The sequence below is a fragment of the Labeo rohita genome, chromosome 6 (assembly GCF_022985175.1).
Source record: "Labeo rohita strain BAU-BD-2019 chromosome 6, IGBB_LRoh.1.0, whole genome shotgun sequence".
Taxonomy (NCBI): Eukaryota; Metazoa; Chordata; class Actinopteri; order Cypriniformes; family Cyprinidae; genus Labeo; species Labeo rohita.
Window position 1 is genome coordinate 29,488,728 of NC_066874.1, and position 21,912 is coordinate 29,510,639.

Genomic DNA, 21,912 nt, shown 5'->3' on the forward strand with positions numbered 1-21,912 from the left:
AAACATCACTCAAAGCAAGTAAGTAAATTGTTTTATTTGCCTTAAAAATAGCTGTAACTTAATAAAACCTAGTAAGTATAGTAACTAAGTAAAGATAACTGTAACTAAGTAAGGTAAACTATTGGGTTTTACAGTGTAGGTGGAAAGCTACAAACAACAAAACCCGGCTAACGGGTCCGCAGCTTAAAAATCGCGTTCCGGGGATAAAATACACGTTTTTTTGGTAGGGTTACCTTGGTAAACTCGTATTCCAGTGGAGAAATATCACGTTATTGAGGTCGCTTCCACCCGCGGCAACAGCGTTAAAGGAGAAGTTCACTTCCAGAACAAAAATGTACAGATAATTTACTCACCCCCTTGTCATCCAAGATGTTCATGTCTTTCTTTCTTCATTCGATAAGAAAATTATGTTTCTTGAGGAAAAAAAATGAGGAATTATCTCCATATAGTGGACTTAATTGGTGCCCCCAAGTCTGAACTTCCAAAATGCAATTTAAATGCGGCTTCAGACGGCTCTAAACGATCCCAGCCGAGAAGGAAGGGTCTTACCTAGCAAAACGATCGGTCATTTTCAAAACAAATTAACAATTTCTATAATTTTAACTTTAAACGCCCCTCTTTTCTAAGTTGCGTAAACTCAGTCTGTTTTTTCAGGTTCAAAACGGTCAATACAGTTAGGGTATGTCGAAAAACTCCCATCTGGTTTTCCTCCCCAACTTTAAAATTGTCCTACATCGCTGCAGAAGTACTGACCCAGTGTTTACAAAGTGAACATGCAAAGGATATAAAACGCCCTTTACAAAAAAAAAAAAAAAGAAAAGAAAAAACCTAAAACAGCGATGTAGGACGATTTTGACGTTGAAGAAGAAAACGAGGAGTTTTTCGACATACCCTAACTGTATTGACCCGGATTACAGACTACGCATGTGCATCGTAGAGACGAGACGAGCCTTTGAGGTTAAAAGGTATATAAATTGTCATTTTGTTTCGAAAATGACCGATCGTTTCGCTAGATAAGACCCTTCTTTCTTGGTTGGGATCGTTTAGAGCCTTTAAAGCGGCATTTAAACTGCATTTTGGAAGTTAAAACTTCGGGGCACCATTGAAGTCCTGTTTTGCTGTACAGAACATCTCGTTTTACTGCTTGATATTGCAACCTTGTGTGTCTTACCATATTATTTCGATATATTAACTTAATTATGAACACACTGGTTTGTAGTGCAAAGAGTTTTACCCACTGATCTATGTATAATGACTCTATAATAGATGTTCTCTATTATAGATCAGTGGTTTTACCGTTTACTGCACTTTGAACCGGAAGTTTCGCACATTTACAGAAAAGGGCTTACTTCCGCGTTGAAAAATGAGGTGGATATATATATATGTACTCAAAATAACAACAATTTCAGTTCGTGGAGTTTATGTACAATTAAATAAATTGAATTAGGTGTTTTTGATAAAGGAGAACCACTTGTTAACTACTATGGTAAAACTAGCCACACTGATTCTCAATTCATACACAAACACACTTTTGTGTTTTTTTTCTAGCAATTTTATTTTCATAACAGAAAGCAAAACTAAATAAATTAGGTGATCTAATAAATACAGTATGGTAAACAAAACAAAAGAACAGTAAGATGTTTACATTTTCTTACAGTATTGACTACCATGATAGTGCATTAAAGAAAAGAAAGAGAAATATGTTCTACATTATAAAAACGGAGGAAAATGACAAATGGTACAGCTATTAAAATCACACTATAAAACTACAATTCTTCTTCTTACAGATAAACTTCACCTATTTTACATTCATTATTTACAGTTACAGTGGGAAATCAGCAAACTCTCCATAGGCTATAAAATGCTTATATACGTTTCTTTGACTATTCCACACAACACACGTCAGTGATTTCAGTGGGACACGCTCATACTGAGAGTTCACCGTGAACATGCATATGATCTGAAACACACACACACACACACACACACACACACACACACACACACACACACACTCACACACTCATGTCTTTCTGATGGTACAAAACGTCAAACACACACAAGATGCACCCATATGGAATGCTGTGCGGGTGAATATGTATTCAGGATGCTGGTGTTCAAACACAAAAATTCATTTGACCTCTTGTATTGCTGGCAAACTGGCCAAATATCACATGCACACACTCAAACTCCACTCAAAGTGAAAAAAACCCTCATTTACAGATCTAAAAATATAGCTGATTATGTACTTTTTAACCTGAAACCAAAAGTAGAATTTATTCTGGAGTGTTCAAAAACAGGAACAACGTTTAACAGCAGATTATATAAGTGAAAAACATCATTTGATAACTCTGATGTGCGTAAAATCACAAATACTTCTTATAGATAAACTAGTAAGGGTGAACATACTAGATTATAAAAGAAAAAAGGAAACTAGAGGTCTATAAAAATGACAAGGCACATTGGAGCCAGGCATACTGCGTTTCCAAACATGTCTGTCGGAGCAAGTTAAACAGCAGATGTTCTCAACAGACTCTTAGTTTGTACTAACAGCATCGTCAATGGTCTGGTTTCGCAGCTCTTCCGTCAGATGAAGATGAAGAGGAAGGCTGTTTAGTGCACTCTCGTCACGCCACCAGTCACAGTGCATTTTGGTCGCTCTCTGTGTTTCCCAACTTGATAATTCTCCCCATGGAGGGAGTCGACTGTGCAAAACGCATTTCAAACTACTTAACTTTTGCTGAAGTGGGACATGATCAATGTCAGATATGGGAGTATTTTGCACTATTTGATGATCAACATTCACTTGCGCTGATGCTAATACTTTCAGTAAAGAGTCTGATTGTGCTTTATAAAGTGACGATCTTACTTTTTTAAAAACAGCTGGGTTGATGTAATATTTGGTGACAGGTAACATGAAACGACTTCAGAAATGTTCTGTTTGTCTTCTCATAGAGCGATTGGAACTATCTGCATTTCATTTCAAGCAAGTGAATTTGTTACAAAAATATAAATACATATAAAAGACGTGACGCATCTTGAAAAGCAAGAACAGGAGACGTACTGATATGAATACAGGGCTAAAATACACTGTAAAGTTTAAAAATAACAAAAAAAAGCTTGCTATGCAGAAGAGTTGGAGCCAAAAAATGTACATTTATGTATGACGTCATACTGTTTTAATGACATCATAAATTACATATTTTGGGGGCATATTTAACTCACTTTTAATTAAAATGCATGTTTATTTTAAGGATTAAAATATATATATTTATTATTTTAATTTAATTAATTATTTATGCTTAAAATACAGAAAAAAAATACAGAAAAAACAGTAATATTATGAAACATTATTGCAATTTAAAATATCAGTTTTCTGTTTCAATATACTTTAAAACAACTTATTTTTGTGCATTTTTACCAGCCATTACTGCAGTCTTTAGTGTCACAAGACCCATTAGAAATCATTCTAATATCCTGATTTATCAATGTTGGATACTTTTTTAGATTTCCTTGATAAATCGTTAAAAATAATAGCTTTTACTCAAAATAGAAATCTTTTCTAACAATAAAAAAAACTATTACTTTTTATCAATTTAGAACATTCTTGTTGAATAAAAGTATTAATTTCTTTCAAAAAAAGAAAAAAATTACTGCCCTCAAATTTTGAATGGTAGTGTGTATTGTTACAAAAGATTTCTATTTTAAATAATAGCTGTTCTTTTTAATGTTTTATTCATCAAAGAATCCTAAAAAAAATTATCACCGGTTCCATACAAAATATTAAGCATACATTGATAATAAATCAGCATATTATAATGATTTCTGAAGGATCATTTGACACAGAAAACTGGAGTAATGATGCTGAAAAAGCAGCTTTGCATCACAGGAAAAAATTCTATTTTAAAGTATTTTAAAATAGAAAACTACTTTTTAAAACTGCAATAATATTTCATAATATTACTGTTTTTTTGGTATTTTTAATTTTAAAAAAATTCTTAAATTCAATCCTAAAAAAAATCAATCCAAAATCCTATTATTTAAATTATTTTTGTTTATGTGCATGTTATGTTGTTTGGGCAAACTAATGATGCTAACTTCAGTTTATCAAAGCCACAAGCATTTCAAGATGGAGATACAGTTATCTGGAATACAGTATGGATTTCTGACGTTAACATCATAGCGGATCGGTCAGGGGCGACCCGGTGACCTCCGTCGATTTTTTTACTCTCTCATAGCACAGCAGAAGTAACAGTTAAGATGATAACAACATTAAACCTAGTAAAGCTAGCCAAAGCGATTGCGACGCAAAATACGACACCTCAAATATGTCTTAAAACTTTCATCTTTCTGATAAAAGGAATATGATAACTACTCTTATTCCCTGCCTTTCAATCCCCATGTTTTGCACACTTGTCTGCCGTTCGGCTGGCCGTGTGATGCCAATGGGGACATCGCAAGGGAACTAAGAGGTGAGTGCAGCTGTGGGAAGGGGGGAAATGTTTGATTGACAGCCTGCCGACCCCTTCCTCCTCAGTAGTTGCGTGCAGAAGAGAGACCAGATGAGGGAGGCGGGATTAGAGGAGGGGCTTAAAGTTGAGAGTCCGCCCCCAGGCTGTTGAGCTCCTCGGGCGAGTGCTTCTCAGCACCTGATGCTGCCTGACGGAAACCGGCGGAGATCTCGTCGAACGTCCGGCCCTTGGTCTCTGGGACTTTGAAGTAGGTGAAGATGAAGAAGCAGAGTAAAAACACAGTGAAGATGATGAACACGTACGCCCCACAGAGCTCCTGTTAAAGCACAAGACAGACAGAGAAGATAATGTTAAACCAGTCAAATGCAGTTCTGTCCACATCCTATATATAATTCTCACCGGGTTCTTACCTCGACATATTGGAAGCACATGCCCACGATGAAGTTGGCTGTCCAGTTTGAGAATCCTGCTACAGCAAAAGCTGAGGGTCTTGGGCCTTGACTGAACAGTTCTGCCACGATGAACCATGGGATGGGGCCCGGTCCGATTTCGAAGAAAGCCACGAATGCAAAGATTGCTACGATGCTCATGTAGGACATCCAGTCATACTTTTCCTGTTGGAGAGACGAGTAATAAAGCCGTCAGATTAAATATATTGTAAACGCTCTGACCGCAAGGATGACTATTTGAATGATTAATAACTCTAAACACTGACATCATGGCATTTAGGTAACTATATATTATTTGCATACCAGCAAGGCAAGAGCGATGGTCATCAGTACAGCAGATCCAGCCATTCCCAGCAGTCCCAAGAGGTGCAGAGACCTGCGGCCCGCTCGCTCAACCACAAACAGCTGCGTAACAATAACAAGTAACATTAATATTATGCAAAATAAATACTTTATACTGTATATACAGTATACACTACCAGTCAAAAGTTTTTGGACAGTAAGATTTTTAATGTTCTTTTAAAGAAGTCTCTTCTGCTCAGCAAGCCTGCATTTATTTGATCCAATAAATACAGCAAAAACTGTAACATTTTCAAATATTTTTACTATTTAAAATAACTGTTTTTTATTTTAATATATTTTGAAATGTAATTTATTCCTGTGATTTCAAACCTGAATTTTTACCATCATTACTCCAGTTACATGATCCTTCAGAAATCATTCTAATATTCTGATTTGCTGCTCATATTATTATTATGTTGAAAACAGCTGAGTCAATTTTTTTTTCAGGTTTCTTTGATGAATATAAAGTTCAGAATAACAGCATTTATCCGAAATAGAATTTTTTTGTAACATTATAAGTGTCTTTAGCATCACGTTTGATCAATTTGAAGCATCCTTGCTAAATAAAAGTATTAATTTCTATCATTTCTTTCTCAAAATATTATACTGACTCCAAGCTTTTGAATGGTATAGTGTATAATGTTACAAAAGCTTTTTATTTCAAATAAATGCTGAACTTTGGATCTGAAAGAATCCTGAAAAAATGTACTCAACTGTTTTAAATATTGATGAATAATAATAGATGCTGAAAATTTAGCTTTGATCACAGGAATAAATTACCTTTTAAAATACATTAAACTAGAAAACAGTTACTTTAAATAGTAAAAATATTTCAAAATTTTAAAATCACATAAATGCAGGTTTGGTGATCAGAAGAGACTTCTTTAAAAAACATTAAAAACTTTTGACTGGTAGTGTACGTTAGCAAGATCAGACAGATTGATTGATTCTTGGTCATCTTGTAATTAATAGAAAATAAATAAATAAAAATAATAAATAAATTATTTAAATAAAATAAAATTAATTAAATTATTTCATATATCAATTTTATAAATACAGTATATATAAATTCATGCAAATTCAATGTATGTAGTTTTTTATTTTAAATATTTAAATATTAAATATAATGCAATATTCATTATTCCGGCACAGTTTCTACTAGTTTTTAAAACTTAAACTTTGAGTAAATTTGGGGGAAATAAACAACTTATATTTAATAAAAATATTCAAAAATAATAATAATAATAATAACAATACTTCTACATAAATTCTTAAATATATTTTATCTTCAATTTTTATGAATTTTAGTTTATTTAAATTTACATATTCATTCTTTTATATATAATATATATAATTATTTTAATAACACTTGTAAAAATACATTTAATTAATTACAATTCTAATATATATATATATATATATATATATATATATTATTTTATTTTATAATTGTTATATATATACTATATTTAATAATAAACTATATTATATATACTTTATTGTTATGTTCATGCTGATTTAAATAGTGATACTCACCGACACGACAGTGAAAGCTGTGTTGACAACTCCTGCTCCAATAGTGGCGTAAACTGGCTGCTGCACACCTGCCTTCTCGAAGATCTTTGTAGAGTAGTAGAATACCTACACAACAACGTTAACATCAATTAGATCTGGGTTTCTTTTGGGATTAGGGTTTGAGTTAGTAATGAAAAAAAGTTTGCTAGTTGCTAGTTTGCCAGTTTAACTAGCAAACATGTGCGCGTAGATACTCACAGCATTGATTCCAGACAGCTGCTGGGACAGCTGCAGCATGATGGCTATAACGATGGGCTGTCGGTAGAGCGGGGAGCGGAACAGTTCAGGAATGGTCACTTTCTTCTCCCTCATCATCTGTCTGCTCTCCTCCTTCATCTCCTGCATGTCTGCGCTCACATCTGTCGTGCCGCGCAGCTTTTTAAGCACTGAACGCATACGAAAACATTCATTTACACGGATGAAAACACTCCTGCGCTGGATAAAATTGGGATGTTTAGGTGGTGTGCTTACCTGTTTTGGCTTTGTTTTCCTCGTTGCGGTTGATAAGGAGAAATCGAGGGCTCTCGGGGCAGAGGGGCAGTAAACAGCACTGCACCAGGGCTGGGATGAAGGTGAAGCCAAGGAGGAACGGCCACATGGTGGCATTACCCATGATAGCATCCATACCGAAGATCTACAATACACAAAACAGAATGTAAATATGGAGAAGCACACAAACGGTGACTGAAGGTGCAAAACCGTCCTTAGTATGTATGCACCTGAGCCATGAGGATGCCAATAACGATGCCCAGCTGATGAAGGGTGCCCAGGGCTCCTCTGAGTGCTGTAGGGGCCACTTCACCCACATACATGGGGACAAAACCAGTGGACAGACCAGAGTAAAGTCCCACAACGAACCGTCCAATAATGAGCATCTCCCAGGACGCTGCCATCTTAGAGAAGCCCATCAGTGCAGCAGCGATAAAAGCCAAGACATTAGCCATGAGCATGGAGTTCTTCCTGAAATGAGAAAAATAAGAACAGTTTTTATATTTGCCACCAGAAACAAGGGCTGAAGCATACACGGAATTAAATAATGTAAAAGATGGTGCCATAATGTTAAAACAATTTGGGTTTCAACTGTATTTCACCTTCCAAAGCGGTTGACAAACAGCCCAACAGAGAAGGATCCAATAATGCCGCCCACAGAGAAGATGGCCACAGACAGAGACCACAAGGTAGTAATGGTTGTTTTAGGGATGTTCTCTTTATGTCGATCAATCCACGTCTCATTGTAGAAGGCCTCAATGATCTGCAACACAAACACAGTCGCTTACTACCAGCAATTACTAAAATCAAAACTAAAATCAAAACCATAAAAAAAAAAAAAAAAAGCTTATTTCTCATTTTAATTTAGTTTAATTTTATATCAAATGAATAAAAACTATAAATAACAATGACAAACAATAAAATTACTAAAGTTTTAGGTAAAAACGGAAAACAAAATATTAATAAAAAATGTAACACTGCTTATTACGTGACAGACTGCACACAGCAACTTACAGTAAAAGTCTGACATTGTTTTTTTATATTTTATTATTATAATTCCAGCAATGTAGTTCAGCACATTTTATATTAAATAAAACAAATGTTACTGCAAACCTCCAAAAATTGTAATTACATATAGTAGTGTGCAAAATAAAAAGTGTGATTCTTAATATTTTTATTTGTAATGTTCAAATTTTATTCTTAATATTTAAGACTTTTAAATGTAATTTAAAATTTAAATTTTATGCTTCACTTTTATTTATTTATTTCACACCGAGACAAGTACATTTTAATGTTAATATTTTATTCTTAATAGTAATATTTTTAAAGAAATGTAATTTAAAATGTACAATTTATACTGTATTTTTATTTATTTATCATCAAATACATTTAATTTTATTAGTAATATATCATATTTTTTAAATGTAATTTAACATTTAATTTTATGCTGTATTATTTATTTGACACCAGACAAACAAATTTTAATATTAATATTTTATTCTTGATATGCAATATTTTTAAATACAATTTAAATTTGACATTTTATGCTGTATTTATTTATTTGACACCAAGACAAATACATCTTTATATTAATATTTTGTTCTTAATATGTAATACTTTTAAATGTAATTTAAAATTTACATTTTATGCTGTATTTTATTTATTTATTTGACACCAAGACAAATACATTTTTAATATTAATATTTTATTCTTAATATGTAGTATTTTTAAATGTAATTTAAAATTTAAATCTTATGCTGCATTTTTTTATTTATTTATTTGACACCAAGACAAATACATTTTAATACTAATATTTTATTCTTAATAGGTAACATTTTTAAATGTAATTTAAAATTAACATTTTATGCATTCATTTTTATTTATTTGTCTGACACCAAAACCAATGCATGGACAAAATTTAATATCACCAATCTGAAGATTTATGTTGTAATGAGCAATTCTATCCAGCAGGAGTCTCACTTTCTCATTCAGTGTTAGGTAACATGGTTTTGTGATGTAAACTGAGACCCACAGAGGGAGTCAGGTTTCTCTGAGATCTCTGTGCGACGTGTTTGTTGATAAACAAGACTGTCTGCTGTAGCGATCAGAGGAATGTCACCCAATAAGATTCTCGCTGCGTTATAAAGTGGAAAAAATGAAGTTGGATCTGTATATTCTGTTGACGTATTAAGGTCAGAAAGCCAGTTCTCTGTAACCACTTCTTGTCTCTCCTTTTCCGTCATCAGCTGTCTGACACCTTAAGCATGCAGAAAGCCCTTCAGTGCATCAGCATCACATAAATATCTCGCGTGGTTAAAGTCATGTGCTTCGCGGTTTGATCCAGTGTTATACAAACCGGTTACACAAGGTGTATGTTTTTATAGAATCACTACTAGACACATGCACGCAGGAAGCGATGTTAGTTATTATACAAGTCTAAATGTAGGGGGCTAAACTCCTTATCAAATAATCTCTTGAAACACAATAGTCTTTAGAAACCATGTTGGTTAAAGTAAATGCTGAACACAGCTGTCAACAGTCCCAATCAACTCCAATTGTATGAAAAAAGAAAGTCAAATGGGTTTAAAAAAGACATGAGGGTGAGAAACCTACAACAGAGTTTTCATTTCTTTCATTCAAACTCCTACATTGAGGAGTGCAGTAAAGATCCACCTGGTCACAGACAATACAGACCATTCATAAAGGAATTTCAAGCTAGATAGTGCATTATAACACCGTATAGTTTACGTGATTTGTGTGTGCAGTCTCAGTAAGGGAGGACAGTGGACAGTGAGCCCTTGACAGTGCAGTAATCTTATCGAAGCGATTATTTATAGAGGGTCTGCGTTAGACCCACACCCACATATATTACTCCTATTAAGGCCTCAGTACAGCCCTATCTCACGTGCTAAAACTTTTGTTACAACCATCAGAAACGCAAAGAGCAAAAGCAAACATACCATTCTTTGCCAGAGGCCAGTATGTACAGAGTTTAGCAATATTTAACGTAGTTGAAACAATGTCTAGGATTGTAAAAACCTGGTCGATAACTATAGGCTGATAAATGGCCAGTGCTGAAATCATACTCTATGTTGTCCAAATGAATCAAAACACTAGAAAGTAAAATCAAATGCTAAAATTATATGCTACAAGTAAATCTAGGCAACAAGATTATAATGTGAAGTATAAAAAAGGGGTATTTCGTGATCTGCTAATGATTAAACAGGGTATAAAATTAAAATTATTAGCATTTTAAATAACTTTAAGTAAGCATTAGATGGCAATCTAAATGAAAAAAGGGAAAATCAGCATGCACAATTCAATATCTATCACCCAATACATATCCAATACTGACTAATAACAATAGTAAATAATGATAATAATAATTTTTAAAAATATCAACATGGTATTGATTAAATGTGACCCAGGACCACAAAACCAGTCATAAGGGTCATTTTTTTAAATGAGATTTTAAATCATCTGAATAAATAAGCTTTCCATTGATGTATGGTTTGTTAGGATATAATAAAATTCGGCCGAGATACAACTATTTGAAAATCTGGAATCTGACGGTGTAAAAAACAAACAAACAAAATATTGAGAAAATCGCCTTTAAAGTTGTCCCAAATTAAGTTCTTAGCAATGCATATTACTAATCAAAAAATACATTTTGATATAATTACTGTAGGAAATTTACAAAATATCTTCATGGAACATGATCTTTACTCAATATCCTAATGATTTTTGGCATAAAAGAAAAAAATGATCATTTTGACCCATATAATGTATTTTTGGATATTTCTACAAATATAACAGTGCTACTTAAGACTGGTTTTGTGGTCCAGGGTCACAAATATTAAGTAGCACAACTGTTTTCAGTAGTGATAATAAGAAATGTTTCTTAAGCACTAAATCGGTATATTAAAATGATTTTTGAAGTATTATGTGACACTGAAGACTAAAGTAATGACTTATGGAAACTCAGCTTTTCCATATCAGAATTAGATTTTAAAATATATTAAAATAGTAATAGTAATAGTTATATTTTTAACTCTGATTCCACAAATTAAAATAATTCCTAATAGTAATAATATTATTATTCACTTTATTTAGTTTTTTTATTAAAACAATAATAAATAAAGTTTCATAATACTACTACATTTTAACAATAATTTTTAGTAGTTACACAAATCGCTTTCTTTATGGTAGGTATTGATAAGTCAAATTCTCCTCTAGTTTTTCTAGACAGGAAGAGGAGTGTGACTATACAGTGAGAATACAGAATCTATACACTCCACATAGTATTTAAAAGCCAGAAAAGCTCCATTCACCTAAGCAAAACCTGGCCCCTAGTTCAACACGCATGTCTGAACAAGCTGTGCTATGTGTGAGACATGACCTACACCCTGTACCAGAACAGAGAGCATATTTAACGTCTATTTGATTGGCAGTTAGCCACTTATTATTTAACAAATGTAAATTGCCTTATAATATGTAGATGAAAGGCAAATCCCCCTGCGGAGATATATAGAGCAGCTCTGCCTGGAGTTGAACAGGAGGCATTTGTGTTATGCTTGTGTGTGTGTGTGTGTGTATGTGTGTGTCCACTGACAGACAGGGATTTGGAAACAGCTGCAGCAGTACATAATGTCTGAGTGAAGGGGCAGCATTTCGATAATGTCAAAGTCCAAGGACACACCTGGGATATTGGGGTGAGTTTGTCACTCAGAGTTTGTGCAGAGAATGTGCTTGTCACTCACCTTTTGCGGGGCATTGATGACACCCGTGTTGTAGCCGAACTGAAGCGAGCCGATCACGGCCGTCCCGACAGCCAGCATCAGCGGCAAGGTCAGTTGCTGTTGAGGGAAGAATAAAATAGGAGTGAGTCATTTTTTGCTACACAATTAATCGTTTTGAATTGTCCAACAGAGCTCTATTACACAGGACAAAAGTGATGACTGGCCAAACCTGACTGCAAAAAACAGAACTATTCTTAGAGGTGTGGTGACCTATTGTTTGACAATCTGATAAGTGTCATGGTAGTTGTAGAGCTTGTTTTTAATTCTGTTCTTCCTCAGAAATGATAAACATCTCACAGGGTTCGTACAGATACTATAAAATGTAATTCCAGCACTTTCAAGGACTTTAATCACACAGTGGCTTCTCTTTTGAATTAAAACCATGGTTAATTTTCATAAGGGATTTGTATTTTGTGTATACTTTTTCTTTTTCTTTGTTTTGTTTTTATAACTGTACTGCCTTAGTGGTTTCATGTTTTCTAGTTTAATTTAAAAAAATAAATAAATAAGTGAAACCACTCAGTAATTCTGAGCTGAAACAAATGATTTGCCATCCGTGCTCTGAAGTCCTGAACTGACAAATGATTCTTAAACCTGAACCAAACTTCCAATCTAAATCAAATGATTCGCAATACACGATCTGAAGTCCCGAACTGAATCAAATGATTCTTTAACCTGCACCAAAGTCTTGTTCTGAATCAAATGACTCGCGAACCAACTCCGAAGTTCCAATCCAAAACAAATGATTCGCAAATCCGCTCTGATATACAAATGAAATTATTTGCGATACAGAAAGTGAAGTCCTGAACTGAATCAAATTATTTGCGAACCTGCACCGAAGTCTTGTTCTGAATCGAATGATTTACAAACTCGCTCCGAAGTCCCAATCTAAATCAACTGATTCACGATACGCAATCTGAAGTCCTGAACTGAATCAAATGATTTGTGAACCTGCACCAGTATTGTTCTGAATCAAATGATTTGCGAACCCACTCCAAAGTTCCGATTTGAATAAAATGATTCGCAATCCGCGCTCCAAAGTTCGGATGTGAAGCAAAAGATTCACGAACCTGCTCCGACGTTCTGATATGAATCAAATGATTCACGATATGCACTCCAAAGTCCTGATCTGAATCAAATGATTTGCAGTATGCGGAGTTCCAATCTAAATTAAATGATTCGTGAACCCGCTCCGAAGTCCTGATCTAAATCAAATGATTCAAGATATACAATCCAATTGGAGTACTTTAAAACTGTGAATCATTTTGCGATGCAATGGTTTAACAGATTTGGAGTTGTGCTTTTTAAAATCGTTACAAATAATGATGAAATTCAATGATGTCACTTTTAATTTTATCTGTTTTATTGCTAGTGAATCATTTGAAATGAATGATCTAAGTAACAAGTTTGAATCAATCAGAGCTCAATCAGTTGATTTAGGTCATCTGTTCCTTTTTCGCATCTTCAGCCATGTTTACACAACACTGTCAGTACTACTACTGGCTTAGCTCGCTAGTTTTTTTTTTGTTTTATTAGGGTTTTTAGTTGTATTACTAGCTTTATTAACTAAAATAAGTAAAAAAAAGTATTTTGTTTTTTAAATTCCGTGAATTTTTTGTAAAAAAAGATATTAAAGATATATAAAAACGTTTATTTCATAGATACTTTGTCTTTAAATAACTTAAGCACTTTTTAAGTACCTTTTCAGGAATATTGCTATTTTCAAAATGTTTTAAAGTTTTTTTGTCTAAAAATGTTAAAAAGAAACTCAATCCAAACATATTTATATTTATGCTTCAGTATTTCCAAAAAAATTCTATTGTTCAAATATCCAGCATCACCCCCTTCCCTGGTGTGACATTAAAGTTTAGCGCTGCGCAAAATGCCAAGCATTTCCTTCTCTTTCAATACAATAGAAGTATTTACTTGCACAGATGACTTCCTGACAGGTTTTGTTTATTTTTCTGCAGGTTTGGAAGATATATTTTAGTGATTCAGGGAAGTGCTCAGAGAATAAATTGCTTTCCTCATTCCTAAGAAAAAAAAAAAAAAGCTGAAGTAGATTTGTTTTCAGACTGGCTGGTTTGAAAATGACTGGACAAAATGTGATGAAATCTGTCTGCAACACAGGAAGCCTTGAAGGTGAAAGGGAACTGAAAGCTCATTAAAATAGTATAATATTGCACTAATGCAATGCTACATCATGAGTGAATCATATTATATTATAATAAAACAATAAAACAATAATTAAATAAGAGTAAAAGAAAAAAAAATAATTTCACGTAATAAAAATGAAACAAACTCAAGATTTTACGTTATTTGACATTGTTTTCATTAAATTAAACATATCATTTAAATACTATGAAAACTGATGAGGATTAAATGTCACAGTGCATAAAAGTTTTCAAAAGTACAAAAATAGCTCTTATTTTCTTATTAAAAAGAATTACCCAGTTTTTTCTTGCATTTCTAAAGAGGAAATGAGACTGGGCCCAGGAATGACATGATTTACTCTCTTTCCATGTTTGTTTCAATATTATCTACCCAAGTTTTGGTGAAACGACATCAGAGGGAGGCTGTGCCTCTTGATCTGAAATAAACTGTTCCTACGAACTATAATAACTGAACCTGAACTTGCGAAAGGCTGTAATGCAAATCTACTGGACGACTTAGTGAAGAATTTCTAGTGGTTTAATCAGGCTCTATAAAGAAAGGGTTTGTTTAAACCCTCTTTCCACTGAAACACCGTCATTGTTATTTCAGAAAACACTGATTGGATTATTCACACGGAGAGGATCTGGAATGGACATTTTCTGCCACATGGTTACCCATCCACAGCTATAAAACAAAACCATCTAAAACTTGTTAAGTTCGCTGTTTAAAAAGCCACTTGACCTATAAGTCAAGTCTTTAAAAGCTTTGCAAATATGAATGTCTGATGACGAAATTAGGCTCAAATACTGTCATTGCATCACTGATGCATACGGACGTCAAACAGAGCCTTAATCACTCCCTAAAATAAAGTTACTCAAACTTGATTGAAAACTTTTGAAAATTCCTTTTAGGGAACTCAACCTATAAAAAAGTTGTTTTAAGATGGGATCTGCAAAAAAGTGATTCACTCTAAAAGAAAAGCAACTCTAAAAAGGAGTGTTAAATGCTGTTCTTATTTGAGCTAGCATTAAGCATGTTAGACGAGATTGAGAATGTAAACATCTCCATTTTGAGCATTTTTCAGAGCCTGGATTCCTCCTTTATAAACAAAGAGTCAGCGATGACAAAGATACCAGTTAAGGACGTGTACACTCTTTTCATTTGCACACGCATGCGTATACTATTCTGCGCAAGACGTAAGAGCTTAAAGGGGGCGGGAAGTGGACACACCTTCACTTCATGTTTGTCTACAGAGGCTGCAGTTCACTAAGTTCACGACTACGCTGTTCAAACAGCCCTGAAACAGGAAGCCAAATACACACAAACACAAAACCTCTAGGAGGTTTTTAAATATTCATCCACTAGTTTAAAATGTGAGTCAAAATCGCACACAAGAACGTGGTGACTAAGCCCGGACAAACGAAAAAGCAATGAACAGTAGCCTGTACTTCCCTCAGAACTTAACTACATCCTTCCTGCTGCTAAAACATTAGTTCTGAGAGCGAACACAACTCGAAACAGATGCGGAGAGAGGGCCTGTGTCACTTTAAGAAAGATGAAACCTCTAAATATGGAAGATTTGACTTGCGTCTTACTCTAGGGGAGGGCGTAGGTTTGGCTATGAAACATTCCTCTTGAGATTCCTGCCTTTACCCTATACTACTACGAAGACATGCCTAGTTACACACTGCATACCTGTAACTACATAAACACAGATTAAACATATATAAAGTTGGCCTGGCTCTTTCCATAATATATGTTGTGTGTGTGTTAGGCTTGGAAAATGTTGTACAGATTACATTAAAAGTTTAGGTACCATATATTTATGAAAATATGTTTTTAGCTTTGTCATCCTGAATTCACACCACTCACACTATAAACAGTCACACCCTTCTGCTGATAGCAAACGCTGACTGTTGACTTGGACACATATTTTGGCTCAGAGCTCGTTTCATTGTGTGTAAGCATGTTACATTTGGGTAAGGAGGAGATTAGGACTTCTTCCCACTATTCGGACAATAAGAATTTATAAATGTCATCATTACATGAACAGTAGGGGCAAAATAACTTAGTCACTTCCTGTAGAAAAATGCAAACACAAATTTCCTAACCAGGCAATCGGACGCAACCAAACTAGCATGCAAATAAACCTTGCTATTCATCGCAAAGCAGAGAGGCTTTTTTTTTTTTTTTTTACATATTCGGCCTCTGAGTTACATAACTAATTAGAGCTGATCTTCACATTGCTTAAGACATTGAAAGCCTTAGTTTTTGTACTATGGTCAGACTGGGTTATTTTGCTTTGAATATTTTTTTAGTGCCCTTTACAATAAAATTGATTTTAGTTACCCTCCAAAAAAATGTCTGTGTGGTTGTATGCATGCTGTCACCCAGGATCAGTACACACCATAGGTGCAATAACTATTAAACTAAACATTACCAACTTAACAACAGCAGTGCTACTGGAAGTTGTCTTACTTTACAGCCTTATTGACCTTAAAAAGCAATGGTGTGACGATTTTCATCCTTAGTTAAACAAACAAAACATGTCTCTTATACGTTTTCTCAGTGATGACCAAACCTATAAAAGAATTGTACTTCAAAGAATATAATAAAAATAAAAAGTACCATAAAATAAAGCCAAGATAACACATTTACCACTCTTTATGTACATTTTAAAAAATGCTAGGTTGTTTCAAATCAACTCTGTGTCAAATATGCATTAACCCAACTTTTGGGTTAAATATTTTATTCAAACAATTTAACCCAACAGTTGGGTTAGTCCATATTTGGCACAGAGCACATTTTTTTTCAGAGGACGTAATGACGTACTGTACCAAGAATGACATTAAACACACCTGTTCTTAGAAAACACACGGAACAGGGCACAGCAATGGATTTTGCCAGAAGTGCATTCATAGTAATTAACAATATCACATCTTTGATTCCATCAATTGGCAAGCTTGGTTTGTTCCTCCAATTATTTCGCAAGAAACAGGCTGGGTTAAGTACAACCCAGTGCTGGGTGAAATTTGGACAAACCCAGCGACTGCGTTGTTTTGACCCAACGGTTGGGTTAAATGTTTAACTTCTTCTTAACCCTCTGAGAAGTTTTATTTACCTCAACTATTGTTTAAAAATTTCTTTATGGCTGACCTAAAATGAAACCATGATAGGTTGTAAATTAAAAATCAGACACATAATTACAAGAAGCAGCAGTAATAAAAAAAAAGGTGAACATTTATTAACAAGCAATCTGAAATAAATGCTTATTATTTAATTATTATTTATTAAACTTATTAATAAATGATAATTTATTGAAAATACAAATCAAGTCCTAATCTGGGATTATTCTGCGTGAAAAATAGCTTTGAACAATGAAAAATTAAATATGCTATTTAAAGTACTCTTTTTTTGCTGCCAACTTGATGAAGGGTGTGAACTGACTTATCATGAGAAAAAAAAAAAATAATAAAAAGAAAAAGAAAAATTCACTAAAATCACCTGCGACTGCGATTTTAAAAGTAAAAAGGCAGGTTAGATTTGAGAAACGCAGCATTTGAGATACTACTTCGGTTTGGCATTTTTAGTTGAATTAAGTGTCCAAATACATTCAGAGCCAATAAATCATGAATACAGGCTTGCAAAATGAAGAAGAGAAGCTGTTTGCTTTGTACTCAGGGAGAAGAGCTTACTGTACAACAAAGACAAAGATCTCTCTCTTTCAGCCTCTCTCCCTCTCTCTGAGGTGATGCTCCGACTGGCACGTCCTCTTTCTCAAGCAGCATCTATGTGCCAGCTTCTACTTCTGTAAAGTCTGGGAGACACTCCACTAATATCATAGTTTAACATAAGACACTCCCAATTAAACCGAATGCTTTTACACACTGCAACACATGCATTTCTGTATTTTTAGACTAACAATGCTATCCTTCAGTGGAACAGGGCCCCATGAGGATTTACAAACATTATTATGTAACCTACAGTAAATGACCTCAAGTAAAGAGTCTGCCCTCTTTGAATAATGCCTGGCGTTAACAATTACATCTCAGCACCGATCCGCCCCTTGATTTTTCACGGAAATAAATGACCTCACTGGGAATCTATCGTTCCATAATCCGATTCTGCTTAGAAATCCTTTTATTAGCGCCCATTAGGCTGAAATGACATTAACAGGGAAGCACATACAAGAGACGCAGTCATGCAGGGGTGAATTCGAAAAGAAAACCAGCCGAATTAAGTCTTCTGACAGTCCGCTTTAGGTTTAATCCTTAATCAAATGCTTCAAAAGTCTCTTCGCAAATCGAGATTTCCGCTAAAAGCTCGTTAGTTCTGCTTGATATAGTACAGGTCAACTGTACACCTGCCCCCAATTACATGATTTTGCATCCGTCCTAGCGTTCAGCTGTAATTTTTCATCAGTTTGAAGTGATTAGAAAAACACTGCCTTTCTACAAAGTATGATGTCTCAAATGAATGTCCGTCTAACTCAGATGCATTTGTCTGGTGACTTTATCCTTCACAGCCAATAATATCACACAATCTTGTGCGAATCTTGTGCACAAATGATTTAAAAATTAACAAGAAAAGGGAAGAGAAAAGAAGAAGAGAACGACAAACATGTCCTCCTACGCAAAAACTAAAACCTGACAGGTGAGTGACAGGTGTGGCATGGTCTATTTATACAATACACAGTGATAAATGTACTTAAAATGTTTGAGCATATCTTATGGTCATGTCATCTAAAACCTTTCCGTCAAGCATGCATTCTTCAAACATGATGTTTAATATCAATCCGGTTTGGTATGAAAAGACCAAGCACGAGGGTTGTCTTAACAACCAACAATGCGTGTGCATGTTTTGGCTTTAGAGAGGTACACAAGTGTGCACGTTGAACGCAGAGCCCAGGCACAACATTAGCCAGTGTGCTGGGAACGGGTCAAGAACACGACCTCACTAGAAGGGTTATGTTAAGCATTCCCTAGCATGAAACCAGCTGTAGCTCTGTTCTCCCTAAGGACATCTCCATCACTCCCAGCACGTCAACCAAACACTAGAACAAACGCGGCAATAGCGTAACACAAAGCTGAATTTATTTTTTAATACTTTAGATCTAATTTATCTTCAGAAACTTGTATCATCCACTCCACGTTTAGTATAAAACCACTGATTCTCAGTCATTTTAAAACCTAAAACAACCCAATTGTGTTTTTTTATGGTTTGCTTCTATCTGATAAAAGACTAAATACAACCCACAACCCATCATGTGAAGTCGCTGTGAAGCTCAGGAAATCTCAAAGACACTTGATCTATCATGGGTGATTATCATGCTGCTGTGGTTAGGTTAGCCATGTATAACAGCCTACTAGTCACGTATGAGTCTCTAGCTCTAGCAGTATTAGTCACTAGTTTGGATGGAGCCTAAAATAAAACTAGAGATGGAGACTGGCAGTTAAAACATGATCAATTTTAAGATGAATTCTAAGGTAAATTTACAAAAATGCAATGCAATTATATACACGCACGCACACAATTAATTAAATGTATAAACCACCTTATTGTAAATATATAAACATCTAAATATAGTACGCACACACACACACACACAACAAAACACCACCATAATTCTAAATCATGATTATATAAGAAAACAAATGTATTGTATAAAAAATAGCATAGTGTATATTTTTGCTTTGTGTCATAATACTGTAATAAATGGCAATATTGTATGAAAACACAAAAATGCTATCAAAGCACTTTAAAGTGAAACTGAGAAAAGAAAAGAAAAGAAAAGAAAAAAAGAAAAGAAAAGAAAAGAAAAGAGCTAGCCACTGATGGTTTAAAGTGGGCACGTACACCACGATTCTCTGGCTGCGTCACAAAACACACTGTGGTACCTACAAAAACAGCACTTTAGGGCATCACAGGCGCCACCACGATACCCTAAGGATGCTGCCTAAACAGGCAGCTCACTGTACTATAGAGACATAGCCAGAGAAACGCGCCAAATGCTATCTATGTAGGCAGCTTGATGGGTTTTTAGAACACAGCCCTTCTCTTTAAACAAATGAATTCCCGGCATTGACTAACTACGATTAACACCTACTAGCTCTTTGGAAACTGTAACTTAGTGATGTGCGCTCATCCCAGCTCGGTTACCATGTGACTGCTCTTATCATGTGGCACGAGTTTATTTTGGTTTTTTGTCACTTAACTAGTTTGCCAAGTTTTTTGGAGGTCGAGATGAAGGCTGAAGAGGCTATGCGGCTAATAACCGAGTGACATTCAGAAAACGATTAACCTCCCTGTTTAACCACACAGAAACACCGTAACAGACCAATAACATTTTCCACATAATGTTCTGTTAACATTACAAATCCAGTGTTTGTTTATTTTTGCGTTCTGACTAGATAAAAAAAAGTTTTTTGCGTTACCTTTCCACCCTCCATCACGACTTGTCAAATGCTCGATGACGTCTCGACGTACGTTGACTCTTCGTTGGACCTTCGCCTTGTCTCGGTTTTCCTTAAAATTCAAATTTTAATTAAAATTTGCAATAAAAAGTAATAAATAAATAAACACAGCTTCGCCTGGTGTAGCTTAAAAAGTGAGACGGAGTAAACGCCTTCAGATGCCTCTCACGAACTACTTCTGACAGCTCCCTACGTCTTAAGTAAGTTTGCTCTTTTTTTTCTTTTTCTTATCTGCTCTATTTTAAAAACTAAAGTTACCAGCTCGACCCGGTTTAGTCTGAGGATGCTGTCCGGGTTCGCCGGGTTAATATGTATGACGCAACAACGTCGGGAGTGAGGTGGGCTGGACTGGGAATGTGATCGGTGATTGGCTCTTTGTGAATGACGACATGCCGAACAAAATGACTGTAAAAGATCGTGCAGAACTACACATAACAAGAATCAATCTTGAAAGACTGAGTCAATGTATTCTTTGATAATGCTAGCCATAGTTCACTTCTTTGTCTAGACGGTGACGAGTCAGCATATGCTGGAGAAATGTAGTCAATGTTTCTGATAGCTGATATTTTAGTTTTTCATTTTCAAAACTGTACATACAAACTCCAATGTTCACAATGCCACGATTAAGCAGTGTGAAAAAAATGTTTTCATTACGGGTGTGTTTCTTTTCATAATAACACCAACACACAACGAACTATGTGGCATGATCATATTAAGCAAATGCATGCCAAAATAAAACAATAAGTCCAATTCGTTGGTGCATAGAAATATGCAGTACATGGCAGTGAATCTCTGATCCTTACAAATGTTTTTCTTCAACAGTGTTTAAGGAAGGAAAACAAGCTTCCCAAAGAAAACTGTTTGCATAATCAAAATAGAAAGAAACCTTTCATGTCTTATTCCTTTGAAACATAATGAAAACAATAGTAGGTATCTGGCGACAGAAAACTTGGTATCCAGAAGGCAAAAATAATAATATTAATAATTTTACGCGCAAAATGTGAACAACTGCTATTATAAATGTACCAGATTTGTTGAAACACAATATGTTCTAATAGCTTAACACTTTATTAACTACTGTTTAAATTGACTTAAATAGTTGATGTAAATATATATATATATATATATATATATATTATCTGTAAATGATATATATATT

The 21,912-nt window shown here is 34.6% G+C and overlaps 1 protein-coding gene across 1 annotated transcript; it reads right to left on the reverse strand.

Moving 5' to 3' along the window:
• Nucleotides 1–2,249: 2,249 nt before the first annotated feature.
• slc2a1b (solute carrier family 2 member 1b) lies at nt 2,250–21,062 on the reverse strand. Its single transcript, XM_051112182.1, has 10 exons — nt 20,715–21,062; nt 12,088–12,183; nt 7,930–8,090; nt 7,558–7,798; nt 7,310–7,472; nt 7,037–7,224; nt 6,800–6,904; nt 5,225–5,326; nt 4,883–5,086; nt 2,250–4,788 (listed from the first exon to the last, which is right to left on the reverse strand). The coding sequence occupies exons 1-10, from the start codon at nt 20,727–20,729 to the stop codon at nt 4,591–4,593; spliced, it is 1,473 nt and encodes a 490-aa protein (XP_050968139.1). The 5' UTR covers nt 20,730–21,062; the 3' UTR covers nt 2,250–4,590.
• Nucleotides 21,063–21,912: the final 850 nt, after the last annotated feature.